The 20,931-nt window shown below is 36.6% G+C and overlaps 1 protein-coding gene across 1 annotated transcript in view; it reads left to right on the plus strand.

The window, feature by feature from the left end:
* GTF2A1L (general transcription factor IIA subunit 1 like) overlaps positions 1–20,931 on the plus strand; it is a 53,383-nt gene that overhangs the window by 21,488 nt on the left and 10,964 nt on the right. The window contains exons 6-7 of the mRNA XM_024753597.1: positions 5,707–5,791; positions 6,835–7,424. Coding sequence (XP_024609365.1) covers positions 5,707–5,791; positions 6,835–7,424 — 675 coding nt within the window. The remainder of the gene's footprint in view (positions 1–5,706; positions 5,792–6,834; positions 7,425–20,931) is intronic.

Below are 20,931 nucleotides of genomic sequence, written 5' to 3' on the forward strand. Positions count from 1 at the left end.
GTCCTCTCCCTCTTTTTCGTTTTTTTTTTTTTAGCAGTATGCGGGCCTCTCACTGTTGTGGCCTCTCCCATGGCGGAGCACAGGCTCCGGACGCGCAGGCTCAGCAGCCATGGCTCACGGGCCCAGCCGCCCCGTGGCATGTGGGATCTTCCCAGACCGAGGCACGAACCCGCGTCCCCTGCATTGGCAGGCGGACTCTCAACTGCTGCGCCACCAGGGAAACCCTCCCTCTTTTTCCTGATGAGTCTGGCCAGTGGTTTATCAATTTTGTTTATCTTCTCAAAGAACCAGCTTTTAGTTTTATTGATCTTTGCTATTGTTTTCTTTGTTTCTATTTCATTTATTTCTGCTCTGATCTTGATGATTTCTTTCCTTCTGCTAACTTTGGGTTTTGTTTGTTCTTCTTTCTCTAGTTCCTTTAGTTGTAAGGTTAGATTGTTTATTTGAGAGTTTTCTTTTTTTTGAGGTAGGCTTGTATAGCATAAACTTCCCTCTTAGAACTGCTTTTTCTGCATCCCATAGGTTTTGGATCGTCGTGTTTTCATTATCATTTGTCTCTAGTTATTTTTTGATTTCCTCTTTGATTTCTTCAGTGATCTCTTGTTTATTTAGTAATGTATTGTTTAGCCTCCATGTGTTTGTGTTTTAATGTTTTTTTTCCCTGTAATTGATTTCTCATCTCATAGCGTTGTGGTCAGAAAAGATGCTTGATATGATTTCAGTTTTCTTAAATTTACTGAGGCTTGATTTGTGACCCAAGATGTGATCTGTCCTGGAGAATGTTCCGTCTGCACTTGAGAGGAAAGTGTAATCTGTCATTTTTGGATGGAATGTCCTATAAATATCAATTAAATCTATCAGGTCTGTTGTGTCATTTAAAGCTTGTGTTTCCATATTAATTTTCTGTTTGGATGATCTGTCCATTGTTGTAAGTGAGGTGTTAAAGTCCCCACTATTATTGTGTTACTGTCGATTTCCTCTTTTAGAGCTGTTAGCAGTGGCCTTATGTATTGAGGTGCTCCTATGTTGGGTGCATATTGTAAGGCCAACTGGCCGGAGGCAGGGGAACACAATCAGATTCACAGGTTGCATCAGAACGAAATTCTCCGGACCACCCAGTTCCAGAAACTGCCCTGGAGACATTCCGGACCACCCAGTTCCAGGAACTGACCTGGGGACTTTGAACCCAGCCCAGCCTTCCTGCCTTTTGAGGGGCGGGACTAACGGTCCCCCAGGATACCCAAAAAGACCACCAAATACGGAATACCCTGTGCCCTCCCAGATTCACCACACCCCTTTCCCTTCTTCCCCTATAAAATCTTGCTCAACCCTCGCCCGGGTGCGACTCCTCTGGCCCCTTTCTCTCGGACCAGTGAACCTCACCCGGAAGCGCTCCCTAATAAAGCTCACTTGAAGCTTTCCTCTGTTTTGTGGTGCCGTTCGTTAAGATCTGACCTTACACATATATGTTTATAATTGTTATATCTTCTCCTTGGATTGATCCCTTGATCATTATGTAGTGTCCTTCCTTGTGTCTTATAACATTCTTTATTTTAAAGTCTATTTTATCTGCTGTGAGTGTAGCTACTCCAGCTTTCTTTTTATTTCCATTTGCGTGGAATATTTTTCCATCCCCTCACTTTCAGTCTGTTATGTGTCCCTAAGGTCTGAAGTGGGTCTCTTGTAGACAGCGTATATATTTGTCTCATTTTTGTATCCATTCAGCAAGGCTGTGTCTTTTGGGTGGAGCATTTAATCCATTCATGTTTAATTACCGATATGTATGTTCCTATTACTATTTTCTTAATTGTTTTGGGTTTGTTTTTGTAGGTCCTTTTCTTCTCTTGTGTTTCCCACTTAGAGAAGTTCCTTTAGCATTTGTTTTAGAGCTCGTTTGGTGGTGCTGAATTCTCTTAGCTTTTGCTTGTCTGTAAAGCTTTTGATTTCTCCGTCAAATCTGAATGAGATCCTTGCCAGGTAGAGTAATCTTGGTTGTAAGTTTTCCCTTTCATCACTTTAAGTATATCATGCCACTCCCTTCTGGGTTGTAGAGTTTGTACTGAGAAATCAGATGTTAACCTTGTGGGAGTTCCCTTGTATGTTGTTTTTCCCTTGCTGCTTTCAGTAATTTTTCTTTGTCTTTAATTTTTGCCAATTTGATTACTGTGTGTCTCGGTGTGTTTCTCCTTGCGTTTCTCCTGTATGGGACTCTCTGCACTTACTGGACTTGGGTGGCTATTTCCTTTCCCATGTTAGGGAAGTTTTCGACTGTAGTCTCTTCAGATATTTTCTCGGGTCCTTTCTCTCTCTCTGTTCTCCTTCTTGGACCCCTGTTATGCGAATGTTGTTGCGTTTAATGTTGTCTCTTAGGCTGTCTTCATTTCTTTTCATTCTTTTTTCTTTATTCTGTTCTGAGGCAGTGAATTCCACCATTCTGTCTTCCAGGTCACTTACCCGTTCTTCTGCCTCAGTTTTTCTGCTATTGATTCCTTTTAGTGTATTTTTCATTTCAGTTATTGTGTTGTTCATCTCTGTTTGTTTACTCTTTAATTCTTCTAGATCTTTGTTAAACATTTCTTGCATCTTTTCGATCTTTGCCTCCATTCTTTTTCTGAGGTCCTGGATCATCTTCACTATCATTATTCTGAATTCTTTTTCTGGAAGGTTGCCTGTCTCCACTTCATTTAGTTGTTTTTCTGGGGTTTTATCTTGTTCCTTCATCTGGTACCTATCCCTCTGCCTTTTTATCTTGTCTGTCTTTCTGTGAATGTGGTTATTGTTCCATAGGCTGCAGGATTATAGTTCTTCTTGATTCTGCTGTCTGCCCTCTGGTGGATGAGGCTATCTAAGAGGCTTGTGCAAGCTTCCTGAAGGGAAGGACTGGTGGTGGGTAGAGCTGGGTGTTGCTCTGGTGTGCAGAGCTCAGTAAAACTTTAATCCACTTCTCTGCTGATGGGTGGGGTTGTGTTCCCTCCCTCTTGGTTGTTTGGCCTGAGGCAACCCAACTTTGGAGACTTCCTGGGCTCTTTGGTGGGGATAATGGCGGACTCTGGGAGGGCTCACGCCAAGGAGTACTTCCCAGAACCTCTGCTACCAGTGTCCTTGTCCCCATGGTGAGCCACAGCCACCACCTGTCTCTGCAGGAGACCCTCCAACACTGACAGGTAGGTCTGGTTCAGTCTCATATGGGGTCACTGCTCCTTCCCCTGGGTCCCAACACGCACACTGCTTTGTGTTTGCCCTCCAAGTGTGGAGTCTCTGTTTCCCCCAGTCCTGTCAAAGTCCTGCAATCAATTCCTGCTAGCCTTCCAAGTGTGATTCTCCCATTGCCGGACCCCCAGATTGGGAAGCCTGATGTGGGGCTCAGAACCGTCACTCCAGTGGGTGGACTTCTGTGGTCTAAGTGTTCTCCAGTTTGTGAATCACCCACCCAGCAGTTATGGGATTTGATTTTACTGTGATTGCGCCCCTCCTGACGTCTCATTGTGGCTTCTCCTTTGTCTTTGGGTGTGGGGTATCTTTTTTGGTGAGTTCCAGTGTCTTCCTGTTGGTGATTGTTCAGCAGTTAGTTGTGTTTCTGGTGTTGTTGCAAGGGGGACTGAGAGCACGTCCTTCTATTCCGCCATCTTGAACCAATATCTAAGATATATTTTAACAGAGATGCCCCAGTTTTAGTGAATGGTGACAGAAGACTGGGCAGAGATGTAATTTGTGATCTTCCTGTTGAATGAGAAAAGATGTGGTAAGGGATGAGGAGATAGAAATAGCTCCTATAACATAGGTGTTGCAAAAATTCAGGAGTTCCAGAATTAATATTTTCTTACCAACTTTTCCTGTCTTCCAGAATAGTTTTTAGCATCTGGCAAGACTGTACCTACAAGGTTAGGAAATTTCTTAACTTACATTGTATGGAGTTTTAATACACTGTATAATGTTACATACTTGGTGGATCCTAAATAGATGATTTTGATACGAATGTTTTTCTGATTTTTTTTCCCCTAGGGTTGAGGCACATCATAATTCTTCCTTTTATTTAAGTGGAATATTTTGGTTATTTTTTTACCATTGTATACTAGAGGTTAGATTTCCTCCCCCCCGCCCGGGATTTGGGGGCAGAAGATAAAATTAAAACTTATATATAGAAAATTGAGTACTTTTCAGGTGGGGCAAAATAGAACTTTTTCTCTGTTACCTTTCTTTGAAGGTAAAATGTGATATATAAGTTTTTCATTTTCTTTCAGCCCATGAGCTTCCTTTCTAGGGTACAGGATTTTAGTAGGCCATTTATTTCTATTTCTTCATTAAGAACAAACAAAAAGCATAGCCCTTTCTAGGATTTTTGGGAAGAATGGTGCTGGTTTTGATATGAAACCAGTGAAGAAATATCTCTGCCTTTGAAATTCTTGGAAATACCTTTTCTCCTCATTAAAGAAATAATATACTTCTAAAGAGTAAAACCAAACAAATTTATAAAGTAAAAAGTGATAGAGCCCTGTAGTATTATAACCCAAAGATAAATGTTTTAACTGTATGATGTATATCCATTTAGACTTCTTTCATTAAAGAAAGTTAACCTTAATTTTCAGGGTAAAAGCAGGATCATTCTCTGTACCGTTTCCGTAATTTTTTTTTTAAACTTAGTAATATAGATGGACTGTTTTCAGTGCCAGTTAAATACTGATTAGCCTTAGTGGATGTATCAAGTTTAATTAACCAGTCTTTTGTTTATGGACATTTAAATTCTTGCTAGTGTTTTTCTAATATAGCATTCCAGTGATTACACTTGTAGATATGTCTTGGTGTATTTGTGTGATAATCAGGTAATCAGGATAAATTCCTAGAAGTAGAATTTCTGGGTCAAAGATTATACATGTTTTCAGTTTTGGTATATGTTACAAAATTGGCCTCTGAAAGGATTGTACCATATACACTCATAAGCAGTGGTCTGAGAGAACTGATTTTTATCACATCCTTACCAACATTGGCTATTATTAATCAGTCTTTTAAATTTTTGCAGGTCTAGTGGGCAAAAACTTTTTTTGTCTTTTCATTTAGTATTAAAAATGTAAAACCCTACGGTTTAATTATTCCAAAATAAAAATTATACACTGTTGTGTTATCTGTTTTAAAATAACATTAGTGATCAACTTACAGACTAGAGGACTCCTATAAACAGCTGTGGTTCTTATATTTGATATCTGGGTATCAGTGGCCCACGCAAAGCTGTGTTGTGGGCAAGTTTTATGAGTCAGTGTTCATGTTATTTATGAAGCCTTACTGACTTCATTGCTAATAGCCATAGAACAGAATTCCTTTTATTTTATTTTATTTATTTTTTATTTTTTTGCGGTACACGGAGCACAGGCTCTGGACGCACAGGCTCAGCGGCCATGGCTCACGGCCCCAGCCGCTCCGCAACATGTGGGATCCTCCCGGACCGGGGCATGAACCCATGTCCCCTGCATCGGCAGGCAGACTCTCAACCACTGCGCCACCAGGGAAGCCCAGAATTCCTTTTATTTTTAATGAGATGATCTAAATCAAATATTAAAAAGTTGTTTTATTCAGAGAACTCAGCCCTAATGTTAAGTGCTACTATTGTCCTGTTGACCTTAATCAGATTTTTTTTATCCTCCGTAAGATCAGGAAAAAAAGCTTCAAGTAAAACCTTTTTCTAACTTTCTAATATGAAATTTTCATATCTAGGGCACCTCAAACTCCAGTGCAAACTTTACTTTTCCTGGTTATCCTGTTCATGTACCAGCAGGTGTGACATTACAGATGGCATCTGGTAAGAGTATAGTTTAAAAATATTTTGTTTTTAGCTTTGGTACTAACTTCTGGGTCTTAACTTTCATGATTTTAAATAAACTGTATACCACAAGTTATTGAAGTTATAGGAACTTTTAATAAAACTTATTTAAAAATAATAGATGGTAGTTTTTATTGTTATGGAAGCAGTCTACCACGAAATACACTAAGCCTGTCTACTAAGGCAGGTACTAAGCTTGTCCTATATTTCACTTCCAGTTCTCATCCCAACATTGTGTAAGATGCTTTATATAGGTTTTCTCTAATTCAAGTCAGTTACCTGAATTTTGACACACATGTGTCCTGGCTAGCTTTAATCAAGAAAAGCTAAAGATTAGATTTATCAACCTTTGCCTCCTTTCTTATTGGAGATTGTATAAGAATATTTGAAAAATTTGGAGATTAACCTCTGCTTTTCAAAGAACTGTTTCTTGATTTGAAAGAGAATCATATCTATTTTTTGGGTTTTTACAGAGTTTAAGCAAGCACCTGACTCAATGCTCAAAAAATAAATTTCTTCTTTCTTCTGATTAGTATTATTTTAAAGGAAAGAGGGGGGAAATTTGATAACTTTTGAAATTATTAAACCCTTTTTGGATATCCTTGTCTTATAGTTGTTATATGGTATCTTACATCTTAACTATATGAAATACATTCTCCATGGTTAGGTTTCTTAAAATCCCAGTTTGGGTCGTTAACACTGTAATTTATTAAACAATGGGAGAGGTTCATGGAATAAATACTGGTAGCCTGTATGTGTCTCAAAATGTGCCATATAAGCAATAGTGGGAAATGGCTAGAGTTAAAGCAAGATATATTTAATTTTAAAAAATAAGAGTAATATATATTTATTATAGAAAACACAAAAAATCTGAAAAATAAAAGGAAAACTCCTAGAGGTAACCACTATTAACATATTGACATATTTCCTCCTAGCCTCCTGTGCATGAGATTTTTTTTTTTAGGAATTTAAAGGAAATTAGGATTCTGTTATACTTACAGTTTTGTTTTCTTCTTTTTAAGGTTACCTTTATAAAGTTAATGTACCAATTATGGTGACACAGACTTCTGGAAGAGCAAGTATTCTTCAGCATCCATTTCAGCAAGTATTTCAGCAGCTTGGGCAGCCTTCAATAATACAGACCAGTATTCCACAATTAAACCCATGGTGTCTTCAAGCAACTACTGAAAAATCACAGAGAATGGAAACTGTGCTCCAACAACCTGTAGTTCTTCGTTCTGGGACAGTGGATAGGAAACGTTTAGAAAATGCTACTGGTGATACTCTTTTACATCCTGGAAATCAGCATAAAATCATGTCTGAAGCTTTACTGAGTCAGCCAGAAAACTCTCAGTATATCAGCCTTTCAGGTGTTGTATTTCCTCCACAGCTCTCTCAAATGGATTCTAATGTGGAGCCAGTGCTCAGTGTTTCAGCTAGCATGACTCAAAATCTGCATGGTGGGCCCCTGTCCACAGGCCCTCAGGGGGCTCAGCACCAGCACACGCCTGATGTTCAGCTTCGTGTTCTTAAAAATAGGATGTGTGGATGTGATTCTGTAAAGCAGCCAAGAAATACAGAGGAGCCCAGCAGCCTACCTGTCTCAAAGAAGGTAGTTCTATGTTCAATTTAATGAAATTAGGAGATAAACAGTAGCCAGTGATTAGATGTCCTGAGTGTTTGTTTTTTTTTAAACTGTAAGGTTACTCAAAAGCATGTTTTGTTTTTCCCTTTAGAAGATTCTTTCTTTATTATTTTTAGTATAACTAAATGCTCAGCATTTCTAAACTTTTAGTTTCAATTAATGAATTAGAATATTTCTTTAAAGAAAATGCATTTGTTTTAAGGTAATCCATTTACCTCTCGCTTACATTGTGTCTGCAGATAAAATTTAAGATTCAGAAATGCGTTCTAGTAATTAAATGAGTGTTTTGAGGTAATTCATTGTCATACTTAATATACAAAAGAGGTTCAAAGTATTTTTTTTCTTGTTCTACCTAATTTTCTTAAACTCCCATATGAAAGTTTTCTCTACATGAGGAATTATCTTGCTAGTAAATACTTTGTTTCTCCGTTTGCTAAAATACTAGTTAACTTAATTTCTTTTGGAATTCAAACCACTAAAAAATAGCTCCTAATTGGCCTTCCATATTAAAAATAGGTTTACATTATTAATTTCCAAGGAATTCATAGTGATGGCAGAAAGATTCATGGAGAATTTCACATGGTAAAATTTAAAAATCTTGCATTATCTTTTTACAAATGTAAAATTATGTCTTACAGCTAACTCCATTTATACAATTTAGTGACATATGACAAATAAAGGTTTGTGTCTCTAGCTAATGGTTTAGTGGTCCTTTAGAACCGCTGTACAAATCTGTAGCAATGTAGTAGTTAAGTGTCACCTTAACATTTTTCTAGATAGAAGGGGAAGGTACAGGGTACAGTGAAGGATAATGAACAAAGAATATGTCTATCAGAAACCATTTGACTTGTTTTAGAATATTTCAGATGTTTGATGAAGCCTGTTCAAAATCTTTTAGCAAGTCTGTTTTTGGTTTAGTTTGGTATAATGTATTAAGTTTAAAATGTTTATTGAGTGTTCATTATATTTTTCACATAATATATAAAATTAAGAAATGGAGGATAAACTCATAATTATGAAACATTTGGTTTTGAGGGAAAATAACTGTAAAATAAGCGTTTGTTTTTATCACTTGGAATATAACTTTTAGAGGCATTTTTCTCCTGCACTCTGTATGAACTTTCTGGTGTGATGATTCAAGGACTTATTCTACTTACGTATTAGATGTCACATTGTACTTTGTTCTGATATGGGGAAGTAGATTAGTTAAGGGAGATTAAGGATTGTTTAGGGGCTAGTGGTTAAGAGTTTAAGTTTTAAAGCCACAATAGGTTCAAATTCTAGATTTACCACTTACAAGCAAGCTAGGTAATGTTGCTCTCTGAAATTCAGTCATAAGTCTGTAAACTGGGCATAAAACCAAGCTCATAATGTTTAGAATTATCAGAGATGTATATAGAGTTTTTAATAGCTCTGTCACCATAATAAGCTTTAGATTAGTGCTATTATGCATTATGGGCATGTGATATATTAGATAACTTTTCATATAACTTGTTGCTTGGTTTTAAAATCTATGTTTAAAACACAAACATCCAAACAGTCAAAAGAATTTAATTTATAACACTTTAAAAAACTTACTGTAGGTTAACTTAAAATAGTAATCTGGTAAAGTTTATGCTGATTTAATTTTCAGAAAATTTTATAAATAGCTCTCTATAAGTAGCTTTTCAGAAATTCTTATTGCTTAAAGCAAGTTACAATTAGCCCTACTTATTTACTTTGCCTGTATAGACTGCCAGAGATCTTAAGTTTTTATGTAGGTTTAGCATTATTACTGTTTCATAAAATATATTCCTGACAATTTTTGACGTGTTCCTGTTTTAAAGTGCATATTACTATGTTAAGTTTTTCTTCAGTGTAGGAATTTTGTTTGCTAATCTTATAATGCTATAGAAAATTAGAAACTCAGGTCTTCATTGGAACTGCAAAAAGTAGGAGCAGAAGGAGAGAAATGGGTATGGTGGTGTATCTTCTCCAGCTCCTTTTTATTTCTTGCTGGCTCTCCCTGCCATCTTCATTGCCCTCTCTCCCAAATATTATCATTTCTGCTACCTTCTCTTTTAATTATTTACCTTTCTGACTGCTTCCTCTTATCTCCTTTGTGAGCTCCTCTTTATCTGACCTTGCTGTTTCCTAAGGTTCTATCCTCAGCCCATTTCTCTTCTTACTTTATGGTTTCCCTGGGCAATCTCATGCATTATCGTGGTTTTTAACTATGACCTGCTTGTTGATGACTGCATTTTCAGCCTAGTTATTCCCTTGAGCTTCATTCTCATGTCTGTTTCCTTTCTAGACAGCTCTCCCTGAATGTTATAATAAGTCGTTGTTTCCTCATCAGAGATACTGCATAGTACCACTGCCCACCTGGTCTCCCAAGCTAAGGACTACAATGACTTTTTGGCCCCCTTTCCCCCTCATCCTCCTTATGTCATGTGCTTTTGAGAATTATTATTATTATTTTAATTATTATTAGTTTTTTTGCGGTACGCGGGCCTCTCACTCTCGTGGCCTCTCCCGTTGTGGAGCACAGGCTCCAGGCACGCAGGCTCAGCGGCCATGGCTCACGGGCCCAGGTGCTCCGCGGCATGTGGGACTTTCCCGGACCGGGGCACGAACCCGTGTCCCCTGCATTGGCAGGCGGACTCTCAACCACTGCGCCACTAGGGAAGCCCGAGAATTATTTTTATTTATTTATTTTAGGCCACGCCACGTGGCATGTGGGATCCCAGTTCCCCAACCAGGGATCGAACCTGTGCCCCCTACACTGGGAGTGCAGAGTCTTAACCACTGGACTGCCAGGGAAGTCCTTTAAAAATTATTTTAAAAATTGAAAAAAAAATTTGTAAAGTATATACAGTGGACCCTTGAGCAGTGCAAGGGTTAGGGACACTGAGCTCCACGCAGTCAAAAATCTGCGTCTGACTTTATAGTTAACCCTCTGTATCCGTGACTCCACATCCACGGATTCAACCAGTCACAGACCTTGTAGTATGTATTTATTGAAAACAATCCACGTATAAATGGACCTGCGCATTTCAAACCCATGTTGTTCAAGGGACCTCGGTATAACATAAAATTTACCATTTTAACCATTTTTAGGTGTACAGTTCAGTGGCATTAAGCATGTTCACATTATTGTGCAACCATCACTACTATCCATCTCTAGAACTTTCTAATCATCCCAAACTGAAATTCTGTACCCATTAAACAATAACTCCCCATTATCCCCTCCATTCAGCTCCTGGTAACTTCTACTTTTTGTTTCTATAAATTTGACTACTACTAGGTACCTCGTCAGTGGTATCATACAATATTTGTACCTTTGTGACTGCCTTAGTTTGCTTAGCACATTTTCAAGGGTCATTCATGTAGCATATATGGGAATTTCATTCCTTTTAAAGGCTGAATCATATAACTTTTGACAACTTTTAAAACCAAATATTTCTGGAATCTTTTTCCTCTTCTCCATCCCTACTGCCATTGCCCTAATTGTCTCTCAATTGGGACAATATAGTTTCTAACTAATTTATTAGCCTGTAGTCTCTGCTGGTTCTTACTCCACTCCTTCCAATCCATCCATCCTAGAGGTTAAAGGCTTCAGGGATCAGAAATGTTTTGAATTCCTTCTCTATCCCTTAATAACTGCATGACTTGGGCAAGCTACTATTTCCTCGTTTGTAAAATAAAGATAATAGTAGCTACCATAGAATTGTGGTGGTGGGAGGATTATGTGAGATAATCAGTGTGGAGTGACCAGCAGTATACTGGCTAGCAGATGGTAAGAGCTCAGTATTAGCTATGACCTCTGCTCCTCATGGCTACCATAGATTTACTCAGCGTGCAGCCTGCTTAACATGTTGCTGACCGCCTATCAGCTACAGGATAAAATTTAAGCTCCTTGAAAAAAAAATTAATAAACAGAAATCTCAATTAAATAGAGTTGGGAGACCTGAGGAGGGCACTCTCACGTCCTGTGACAATAGCAGAGCCCAACTAGAAGACTCTGCTTCTATCCTGACAACAACTTAACCAATGAAGAGCTGTGGACTCTGTTTACTGTAGCCCTCCCAACTTCCTCTTCTTCTCTATATAAGCTTTCTTCCTTCGAGGGGACTTGCAGGTGGCTCGCCATGGTTGCACACCCCACATTTCTGCTGATCCTGAATAAACCTGTCTTTGCCTGAGAAATATCTGGCAGTCTGTTTTTTTTAGGTCAGTATTCTTAATGTGGCATATGAGGACCTCCATGTTCTTTTTTGGCCAGAGTTTCTTATTTGCTCTTTATTTCATGCCTACTACTTTATTGGTAACAACAAACTGTGAGCAATGATCTGTGTTAACCGCAAGAAAGGATGGCGGCAGAAAAACCAGGCACAAAGCAGAGGGGATAACAAAAGCAAAGAGAGGCAGGAAACAACAAAGTTAATTCCTACTTACCCATTTATTACTTCCTCCAGAAATCTTACTTAATACCTTTCTATCTGCCCTCTCCCCTTTCATTATTAGGTTGGATGTATCTCTTCTGTGTTATCATAGCACCTTATGTATGTATCTGTCATAATGTAGTTAAGAGAGGCATTAAAATGTCCTGTGTGCATTGAGAGGTACATTTTATTAATCTTTGTGTACCTAACACCTAAGAATACACACACACATACACACACACACACACACATATATTCATATATATATTCTCTTTAAAAGAAGAGGATCTATGACTAGTTTACTTGGCTCAATAGTTCTCAACTCTGGCTAAATATTAGAATTATTGGGGCATTAAAAAAATGTTCAAGTCTGCCCCAAGGGATATGGATCTAATTGGTCTGGAGTGGGGTCCACTTACTATTGTTGGAGTTTTCTGAGGTGATTGTAATACATAGTTAAGATTAAGAATGACTGATCTAGCTAAATATCAATTTATGAATGAAAAATGGATGGAGTGAGGGGATTAGAGAATATATAACTTTAAGAGCTTTTATTTTCCAATCCATTCTGATACTCTTCTAAAAGATAAAATATCATACCAATAGTTATTTGAATTCATGATTCCGTTAATTGAGCACATATGTTTTTGAGTCACTGTATGCTACTTCTAAATGAATATCTCTAAATCAGATTTTTAAACCAGGTATGTGACAGTTCTATTTCTTTAGAGGAAAAAAACCAATTTAACAAGATACATGACATTTTTATTTCTTTAGAGGAAAAAAGCCAATTTAACAAGATACTTTTTTTTTGTATTTGTCAGAATATGTTGAGGTATATTTCATCCCAAATAAGAGTAGAGTGGCGTGGGATGCTACTGTACATGGTTAGGTAATATATAATCATTATTGCCATTATGTTGTGGGAGATAGCTGGATTAAGTTTCTGTTAAGAATTAAAGATGTACCCTTCCATTATGATTATAGGCAACTGAATTTCACATAGTTTAGTTTGAAAATGTGAAGAGAAAATATGTTATAGCTTAGGCTTCTCCTGTTTTATCTTTATTCCCACATATGCATATGAAGTTGTATCAGTCCTTACCAACCATTAGAAAAATATTGTCCTTTCATTAGGGGAAAGCTTAAGTTGAAAAGGTTGGAAGCTGTATTTGGCAAATAAAGCTTTATCTTGAAGCGTCCTATGCATTTGCTCATTGTACTGCCCAGCCACAGAAGCTGTATGCAATTGAGAAGACCTTGGGTGAAGCTGAGAATCTTGGAAATCATTGAGCTGGTTTGTTTAGAGCAGAGAAATAAAACTAAAGCAGTGCTTCTGTCAGATGACGTCATCTGCACTAGAACTGTTGACATTTCTTCACGTTCAGCCAGAACTCATAGAAGAATCAGCAGTGACTTTTCTTTAACATTCAGCGGGATAAAAATACCAGTACTTCTCAGGGCAGCCGACATCTGATTTTAATCATATTTGCACATTGGCACAGTAAAAAATTCCTGTGTTGTGAGACCTTTTTTTGAAACTGGAAACTGACATCTTTGTAATAATGAAGTTTTTATAGATTAACAGAGTTTGGTACTCTGTACTGATGGAGCCCCTGAGATGCTTGGCAACACGTGGTTTTGCTGCTTCAGTGGAGAGAGCATTTCAATGTCTTTTTCAGCACATGGCATACCTTAGTGCTGAGACCCAGCCAATAATTCTAAAAGAAGTTTTGTCGGCTGCCGTGACACTCAAATGCATTAGAATTTAATTGAATTATTAGATTTTCCAATTTAATGATTTAAATTGATTTAATGATTTCCAATTTAATTTCCAGTCATTATCTTTTCCAAGACATTTGTCAAAAAGTGTGGGGAAAATGTTCTATTCTTTTTAATGCAAATTTTTTATGGCTTTTCAAGGGACAGTACTTGAAGCCCTTAATTGATCCTTGGGGAGACATTAACTATTGAGAGACAGTGGAGACCTCCTAATAACAATTTGACTTGGAGGAGTTCATTGATCTATGTAGTGGATGTTTGCCATATGAAAGGCTTAAATCTTTCTATTCATGGGCCTGCGGTATCAATTATGGATGTTGCTGCAAAACTGCCTGCTATTTTGGTTAAACTACCACCTTGGAAAAGGAGATTGGAGTCAGATAATCATATGAACTTTCTCATGCTTGGTGGAAGTGCTTCTGAAGAAAGAAGTTGAAAGTGACGAAACTCTTTTGCAGTTATTGATATTAAATTTGGATTTGTAATCTTACTCCTTTCCCAGAATAAAGAGGACCTCACTGATATAGGTAAAATAAGATGATGCTACGTGAATTCAATTACAAGAGTCCTGGAATCTTTAATATTCCTTAATAAGCTTATACTAATCTGGTAAAGTACCATGGGAGCGCTGATTCATTTTGTAACAAAAGATCTTGTGGTTTAAGGTTTTCAGTACTTGTTGCTATTAACATGAAAAGCCAATTCCAACGTGTGATTTAGGCCCAGGACTAACCTTATCATAATTTACTTTTCACACAATCAGATTTATTGGGGTAGTATCTACATACAGTAAAGTTCACCTTTATTTAGGTATACAGTTTTTAGATGTACATATGAATTTTGACAAAACACTTGGAGTTATATAACCAGTATCACAGTTGAGATACAGAACATTTCCATCACCCCAAAGAGGTCCCTTAGGCCCCTGTGTAGCCAATACCCTCCCTTCACATCTGGTCCCTGGCACTCACTGATGTGTTTTCTTTTGGTATAGGCTTGCCTTTTTCAGAATGTCAAACAAATGGAATCATGCATTATGTAACTTTAATATGATATATTCACAATTCATTCATGTTTTTGCATATATTAGTATATTCCATTGTGCCACAATTTGTTTATCCATTCACCATTTGGACATTTGGATGTTTCCAGTTTGTGCATTTGTGAATGAATCCCCTAAAAACATTCATGTGTGGGTTTGTGGGTTTCCTCCCTTCCTTTCTCTCTCGCTCCCTCACCTCCTTTTTGGTGTGGACTTAGGTTTTCTTTACTTTTGAGTAAATACCTAGGAGTGGGATTTCTAGGTCATATGATACCTGTATGCTTATAAGAAACTGCCAAACTCATTTCCAAAGTGGCTGTATTCCCAGCAGCAGTGTATGGTGGAATGCAAATTTCTGCTACCAATGGGTAAGAGTTGTAGTTGCTTCATGTCCTTGCTTCTTTAGGAGAGGAGAAGTTTGTGATTTTGATGAAGTCTAATTTATTCTTTTTTCCTTTTGATTTCTGCTAATGTGTCTTATCTAACCAAAGGTTGTGAAGATCATTGAATGCTTCTAAAAACTTTATGGATTTTACATTTAGGACTGTGATCCGTTTTTGAGTTAATTTTTGTGTATGGTGCAAGGTTAGGGTTTAGGTTTTTTTTTTTTTTTTTGCATATGGATATTCAGTTGTTTTAGCATTATTTGTTAAAAAGACTACCCTGTCTCCATTGAGTTGCCTAAATCACATTGAGTGTTTAAAGCACGTTCACCTTTAATGAAAATCAGTTATCATAATGTATGTTGGTTTATATCTGGACTTCCACTCTGTTTCATTAATTCATGTGTCTATCTTTTCACTAGCACCACACTGTCTTGATTATGTCAGCTTTGTAGTAAGTCTGGACATCAGAGAGTATGAGTTTCTTGTTTGTTTGTTTTTTAAAGAAGATGTTGGGAGTAGGAGTTTATTAATTAATTAATTTTTGCTGTGTTGGGTCTTCGTTTCTGTGCGAGGGCTTTCTCTAGTTGTGGCAAGTGGGGGCCACTCTTCATCGTGGTGCGCGGGCCTCTCACTGTTGTGGCCTCTCTCGTCGCGGAGCACAGGCTCCAGTTGCGCAGGCTCAGTAGTTGTGGCTCACGGGCCTAGTTGCTCTGCGGCATGTGGGATCCTCCCAGACCAGGGCTCGAACCCGTGTCCCCTGCATTGGCGGGCAGATTCTCAACCACTGCGCCACCAGGGAAGCCCCGAGTTTCTTAACTTTATTCTTTTTCAAAGTTATTTTGGTTATTCTAATTCTTTGCTTTTCCATATAAATGTTAGAATGAGCTTGTCATTTTTTACAAAAAAAGCTGCTGGGATTCTGATATGGGTTTTGTTGGATCTATAGATCAACAAGGGGAGAATTGACATCTTCACAATGAGTTTTCCAATTTATTGCTACATTTTTTATTTAGGTCTTTGACTTAAAGTTTTATAGTTCTCAACATACATATATTGCACATATTCTATTTTTATCTAAGTGTCTCATGGTTTTGGGTGCTGTCATAAATAATAATACACACCATAAAGCACAACGTTATTTATATTTTAAGCTTCATTTGCATTAATTTTAAAAATATTATTTTCAAAGATAGGATTATTGAGGAAAAAAGCTAAAAATTTCCGTGGTTCTTCAAGTACATTGCCACAATAGTTTCAAGAGGTTGTGCAATTTTTCCTGCCACCAGCACTCTTTATCAGTTTTACCACATACTTGACAGTTTACACCATTGATTTTGTCTATTGTAAAAATTTACCTTTTAACCATTTTTTACTGTACAGTTCAGTGGCATTAGGTGCAGTCACATTCTTGTGCAACAGTCCTCACCATCCATCTCTGGAACATTTTTTATTTTCCCAAATTGAAATTCTGTACCCATTGAACAATAACTCCCCATTTGTATCTTCCCCCAGTCCCTGGCAGCTACCATTCTACTTTCTGTCTCTATGAATTTGACTATAGGTATCTCAAAGCAGGAGGTCAAATAGTATTTGTCCTTTTGTGTCCCTTTTCACTTAGCATAATGTCTCGTGTTCATCCATGTTGTAGCATATATTAGAATTTTCTTCCTTTTTATGCTTAAATAACATTCCATTGTGTGTACATACCGTATTTTGTTAACTCATTCATCCATCCATGAACACTTGGATTGCTTATACCTTTTGACAGTTGTATCTAATGCTACTATAAACTTGGGTATACAAATGTCTCCTTGATTCCCTGCTTTCAAATATATAGCCAGATATGGTGCTGGGTCATATGACAATTCTGTTTATAATTTTTTAAGGAACTACTGTAGTGTTCCATAGCAGCTTCACCATTTTACATTCCCACCAGCAGTGCACAATTTCTCCACATTCTCACCAACACTTATTTTCTGTTTGTTTTTTTTCTTTGATAATAGCCATCCTAATGGGTATGAGGTGGTATCTTATTGTGGTTTGGATTTGCATTTCCCTAATGATTAGTGATACTGAACATCTTTTCATGTGCTTATTGCCATTTGTATATTTTCTTTGGAGAAATGTCTAAGTTCTTTGCGCATTTTTAAATCAAGTTTTTTGTTTTGTTGTTGAGTGTAGGCGTTTTAAAATATATTCTGGATATTAACTCATCAGATATATGATTTGCAAATATTTTCTCCCATTTTGTGGGTTACCTTTTCACTTTGTTGATAGTGTCCTTTGATGCACAAAGGTTTTAATTTTGATGAAGTCCATTTTATCTTTTTTTTTTTTTTGCCTATGCTTTTGGTATCATATCTAAGAAATTATTCCCAAATTCAGTGTCATGAAGATTCTCCTCTATGATTTTTTTCCTAAGAGTTTTGTAGTTTTAGCTCTTACGTTCAACTTTTTAATCCATTTTGAGTTAATTTTTGTATATGGTGTAAGGTAGGGGACCAACTTCATTCTTTTGCATGTGGATATCTAGTTTTCTTAGCATTTGTTGAAAAGATTGTCCTTTCCCTGTTGAATGATCTTGTCACTTTTGTAGAAGATCATTTGACCATATATGTGAGAGTTTATTTCTGGTCTCTCTGTTCTATTGGTCTTTTGTCTGTCTTTATGCAAATACACTGTTTTGACTACTGTAGTTTTGTAGCAAGCTTTGAAATCAGGATGAATGGGACCTCCAACTTGTGTTTTCTTTTTCAAGATTGTTTTGGTTATTCAGGGTCCCTTGAGATTCCATCTGAAATTCAAGATGCTTTACTATTCCATTCGCACCAAAAATGTCATTTGGATTTTGGTAGGGATTGCAGTGAATCTTAGTTGTCTTTGGGTAGTATCAACATTTTAATAATATTAACTCTTCTAATCCATAAACATGGAATGTCTTCCCATTTATTTGTATCATTTTTAACTCCTTTTGGCAAAGTTTTGTAGTTTTTAGTGAACAAGTCTTTTTCCTCCTTGGTTATGTTTACTCCTAAGTATTCTATTTGGTGGTTTTGTAAATGGAATTGCTTTCTTAACTTTGTTTTCAGGTTGTTAATTGTTAGTGTATAGAAATGCAACTGATTTTTGTATGTTGTTTTGTATTTTGTACATTTTGCTGAATTCATTAGTTCTAACATTTTTGTGTGTGTGTGGAATTTTGGGGGTTTTGTACATAGAACATTATGTCATCTGCAAACAGAGCCAGTTTTACTACTTCCTTTTTAATTCGGATGCCTTTTATTTCTTTATCTTGCTTAATTGCCCTAGCTAGGACATCTAGTACTATGTTGAATAGAAGTGGCAAGAGTGGGCATCCATGCCTTGTTCCTGATTTTAGAGGAAAAGCTTTCAGTTTTCACCATTGAATATGCTGTTAGCTGAGAGTTTCCCATAGGTCAATTTTATTATGTTGAGGTAATTTCTTTCTATTCCTAGTTTGAGTGTTTGTTTTTATTTTTAAATCATGAAAGGGTGTTGAATTTTGTCAAATGCTTTTTTTGCATTAGTTTAGGTGACTGTCGTTTTTTCCCCTCTTCAGTGTGTTAATGTACTTGTATTACATTGATTTTTCATATGTTGACCCACTTTTGCATTTCAGGAATAAATCTCATTTGGCCATGGTGTATGATCCTTTTAATGTGCTGTTGAATTCTGTTAGTATTTTGTTGAGGATTTTTTTTTTTTTTTTGGCCATGTTGTGTGGCTTGTGGGATCTTAGTTCCCTGACCAGGGACTGAACCTGGGCCCTCACAGTGAGAGTGCAAAGTCTTAGCCACTGGACTGCCAGATAATTCCCTTGTTGAAGATTTTTGAGGATTGGTGTTAATTCTTCTTTGAGTGTTTGGTAGAATTCTTTAGTGAAGCCATCTGGTCCTGGGCATTTCTTTGTTGAGAGGTTTTTGATGACTAATTGATTCTCATTACTGGTTATAAGTCTATTAATATTTTCTCTTTCTTCATGATTCAGTCTTGGTAGGTTTTGTGTTTTTAGGAATTAGTTCATTTCATCTAGGTTATCCAATTTGTTGACATACAGTTAGTCTTATAATTCTTTTTATTCCTGTAAAATCACTAGTAAAGTTCCTTTATTTCTGATTTTAGTTATTTGAGTCTTCTCTCTTTTTTTCTTCATCAATCTAGCCAAAGGATTATAAATTTTATTGATCTCTTTTGGTTTTGTTTAGTTTCTCTACTGTTTTTCTATTCTTTACTTTATCTCTGCCCTAATTGCTATTATTTCCTTCCTTCTACTAGCTTTGGCTTTATTTGTTCTTCTTCTAGTTCCTTAAGGTTGTTAATTTGAGATCTTTCTCCTTTTTTAATATGAGCATTTACAGCTATAAATTTCTCTCTTAGCACTTCGTTTGCAGAATCCCATATGTTTTGGTATGCTGTGTTTTCATTTGTCTTGAGATTTTTTTTTATCTTTTGACAAAAGATTTTTTGTTGTTGTTTCTTCTTTGACCCATTGATTTTTTTTTTTTTGAGACTGTTGTTTAACTTCTACATCTTGTGGATTTTCCAGTTTTCCTTCTGCTGTTAATTTCTGGTTTCATTCCATTGTGATCAGAAAAGATACTTTGTATGATTTCAGTCCTTTTAAATACTAAGATTTGTTTTGTGGCCTAATTTATGGCCTATCCTGGAGAACGTTCTGTGTGTACTTGAGAAAAATGTGTATCCTGCTATTTTGCATGTTTTGTATATGTTTGTTAGGTACAGTTAGTCTGTCATGCTCAAGTTCTTTATTTCCTTATTGATATTGTGTCTGGTGGTTCTATTCATTATTGAAAGTGGAGTATTAAAGTTTCCTACTATTACTGCAGAGTTGTTTCTCCCTTTTTGTTGCATATATTTAGGAGCTGTGATGTTTGGTGCATATATATTTGTAATTGTTATATCTTCTTGGTGAATTAATTCTTTTATCATTATGTAATTTTTTTTTTGTTTCTTGTAACAGTGTTTGAATTAAAGTCTATTTTGTCTGTTATTAGCATAGTTTCCCCAACTCTTGTGGTTACTATTTGCATGGAATATCTTTTTCCGTCATTTTACTTTCAACCTTGTGTGTCCTTAGACCTAAGGTGAGTCTCTGGTAGACAGCTTGTAACTGGATACTGTTTATCCATTTTGCCAGTCTGTTGCTTTTGGTTGGGGAGTTTAATCCATTTACGTTTAAAGTAATTACTAATAGGGGAGAGGTTACTCTTGCTATTTTGTTTTCTGTGTGTCTTTTAGCTTTCTTGTCCCTTATTTTCTCCCTTATTTCCTCCCTTATTACATTCTTTTGTGTGTAGTTTTTTTGTAATGACATATTTTGATTGTTTTCTCATTTCCTTTTGTGTGTTCTCTATAGGTATTTTCTTTGTGGTTATCATGGAGATTACTTATAGCATCTTACAGTTGTAATAATCTATTTTGAACTGATACCAACTCACCTTTAATTTCATATAAAAACTCTGCTTCTTTTCAGCTCTACCCTCCCCCACTTTATATTACTGATGTCCCAAATTATGTCTTTATATATTGTGTACTCGATATAGATTTATAATTATAGTTTCTTAATGCTCTTATCTCTTAAATCTCATAGGGGACTAAAAAGTACAGTTAACAAACCAAAATTATGATAATACTGGTTTTTATATTTGTCATTGTATTTATCTTTACCAGAGAACTTTATATTTTTGTGTGGCTTCAGATTACTGTCTAGCTTCCTTTCATGCCGATTTAAAGGACTCCCTTTAGTATTTATTGTAGGGTAGACCTAGTAGTAATAAACTCCTTCAGCTTTTATCTGG

The sequence above is a fragment of the Neophocaena asiaeorientalis genome, unplaced genomic scaffold, assembly GCF_003031525.2.
Source record: "Neophocaena asiaeorientalis asiaeorientalis breed wild unplaced genomic scaffold, Neophocaena_asiaeorientalis_V1.1 scaffold171, whole genome shotgun sequence".
NCBI lineage: Eukaryota > Metazoa > Chordata > Mammalia > Artiodactyla > Phocoenidae > Neophocaena > Neophocaena asiaeorientalis.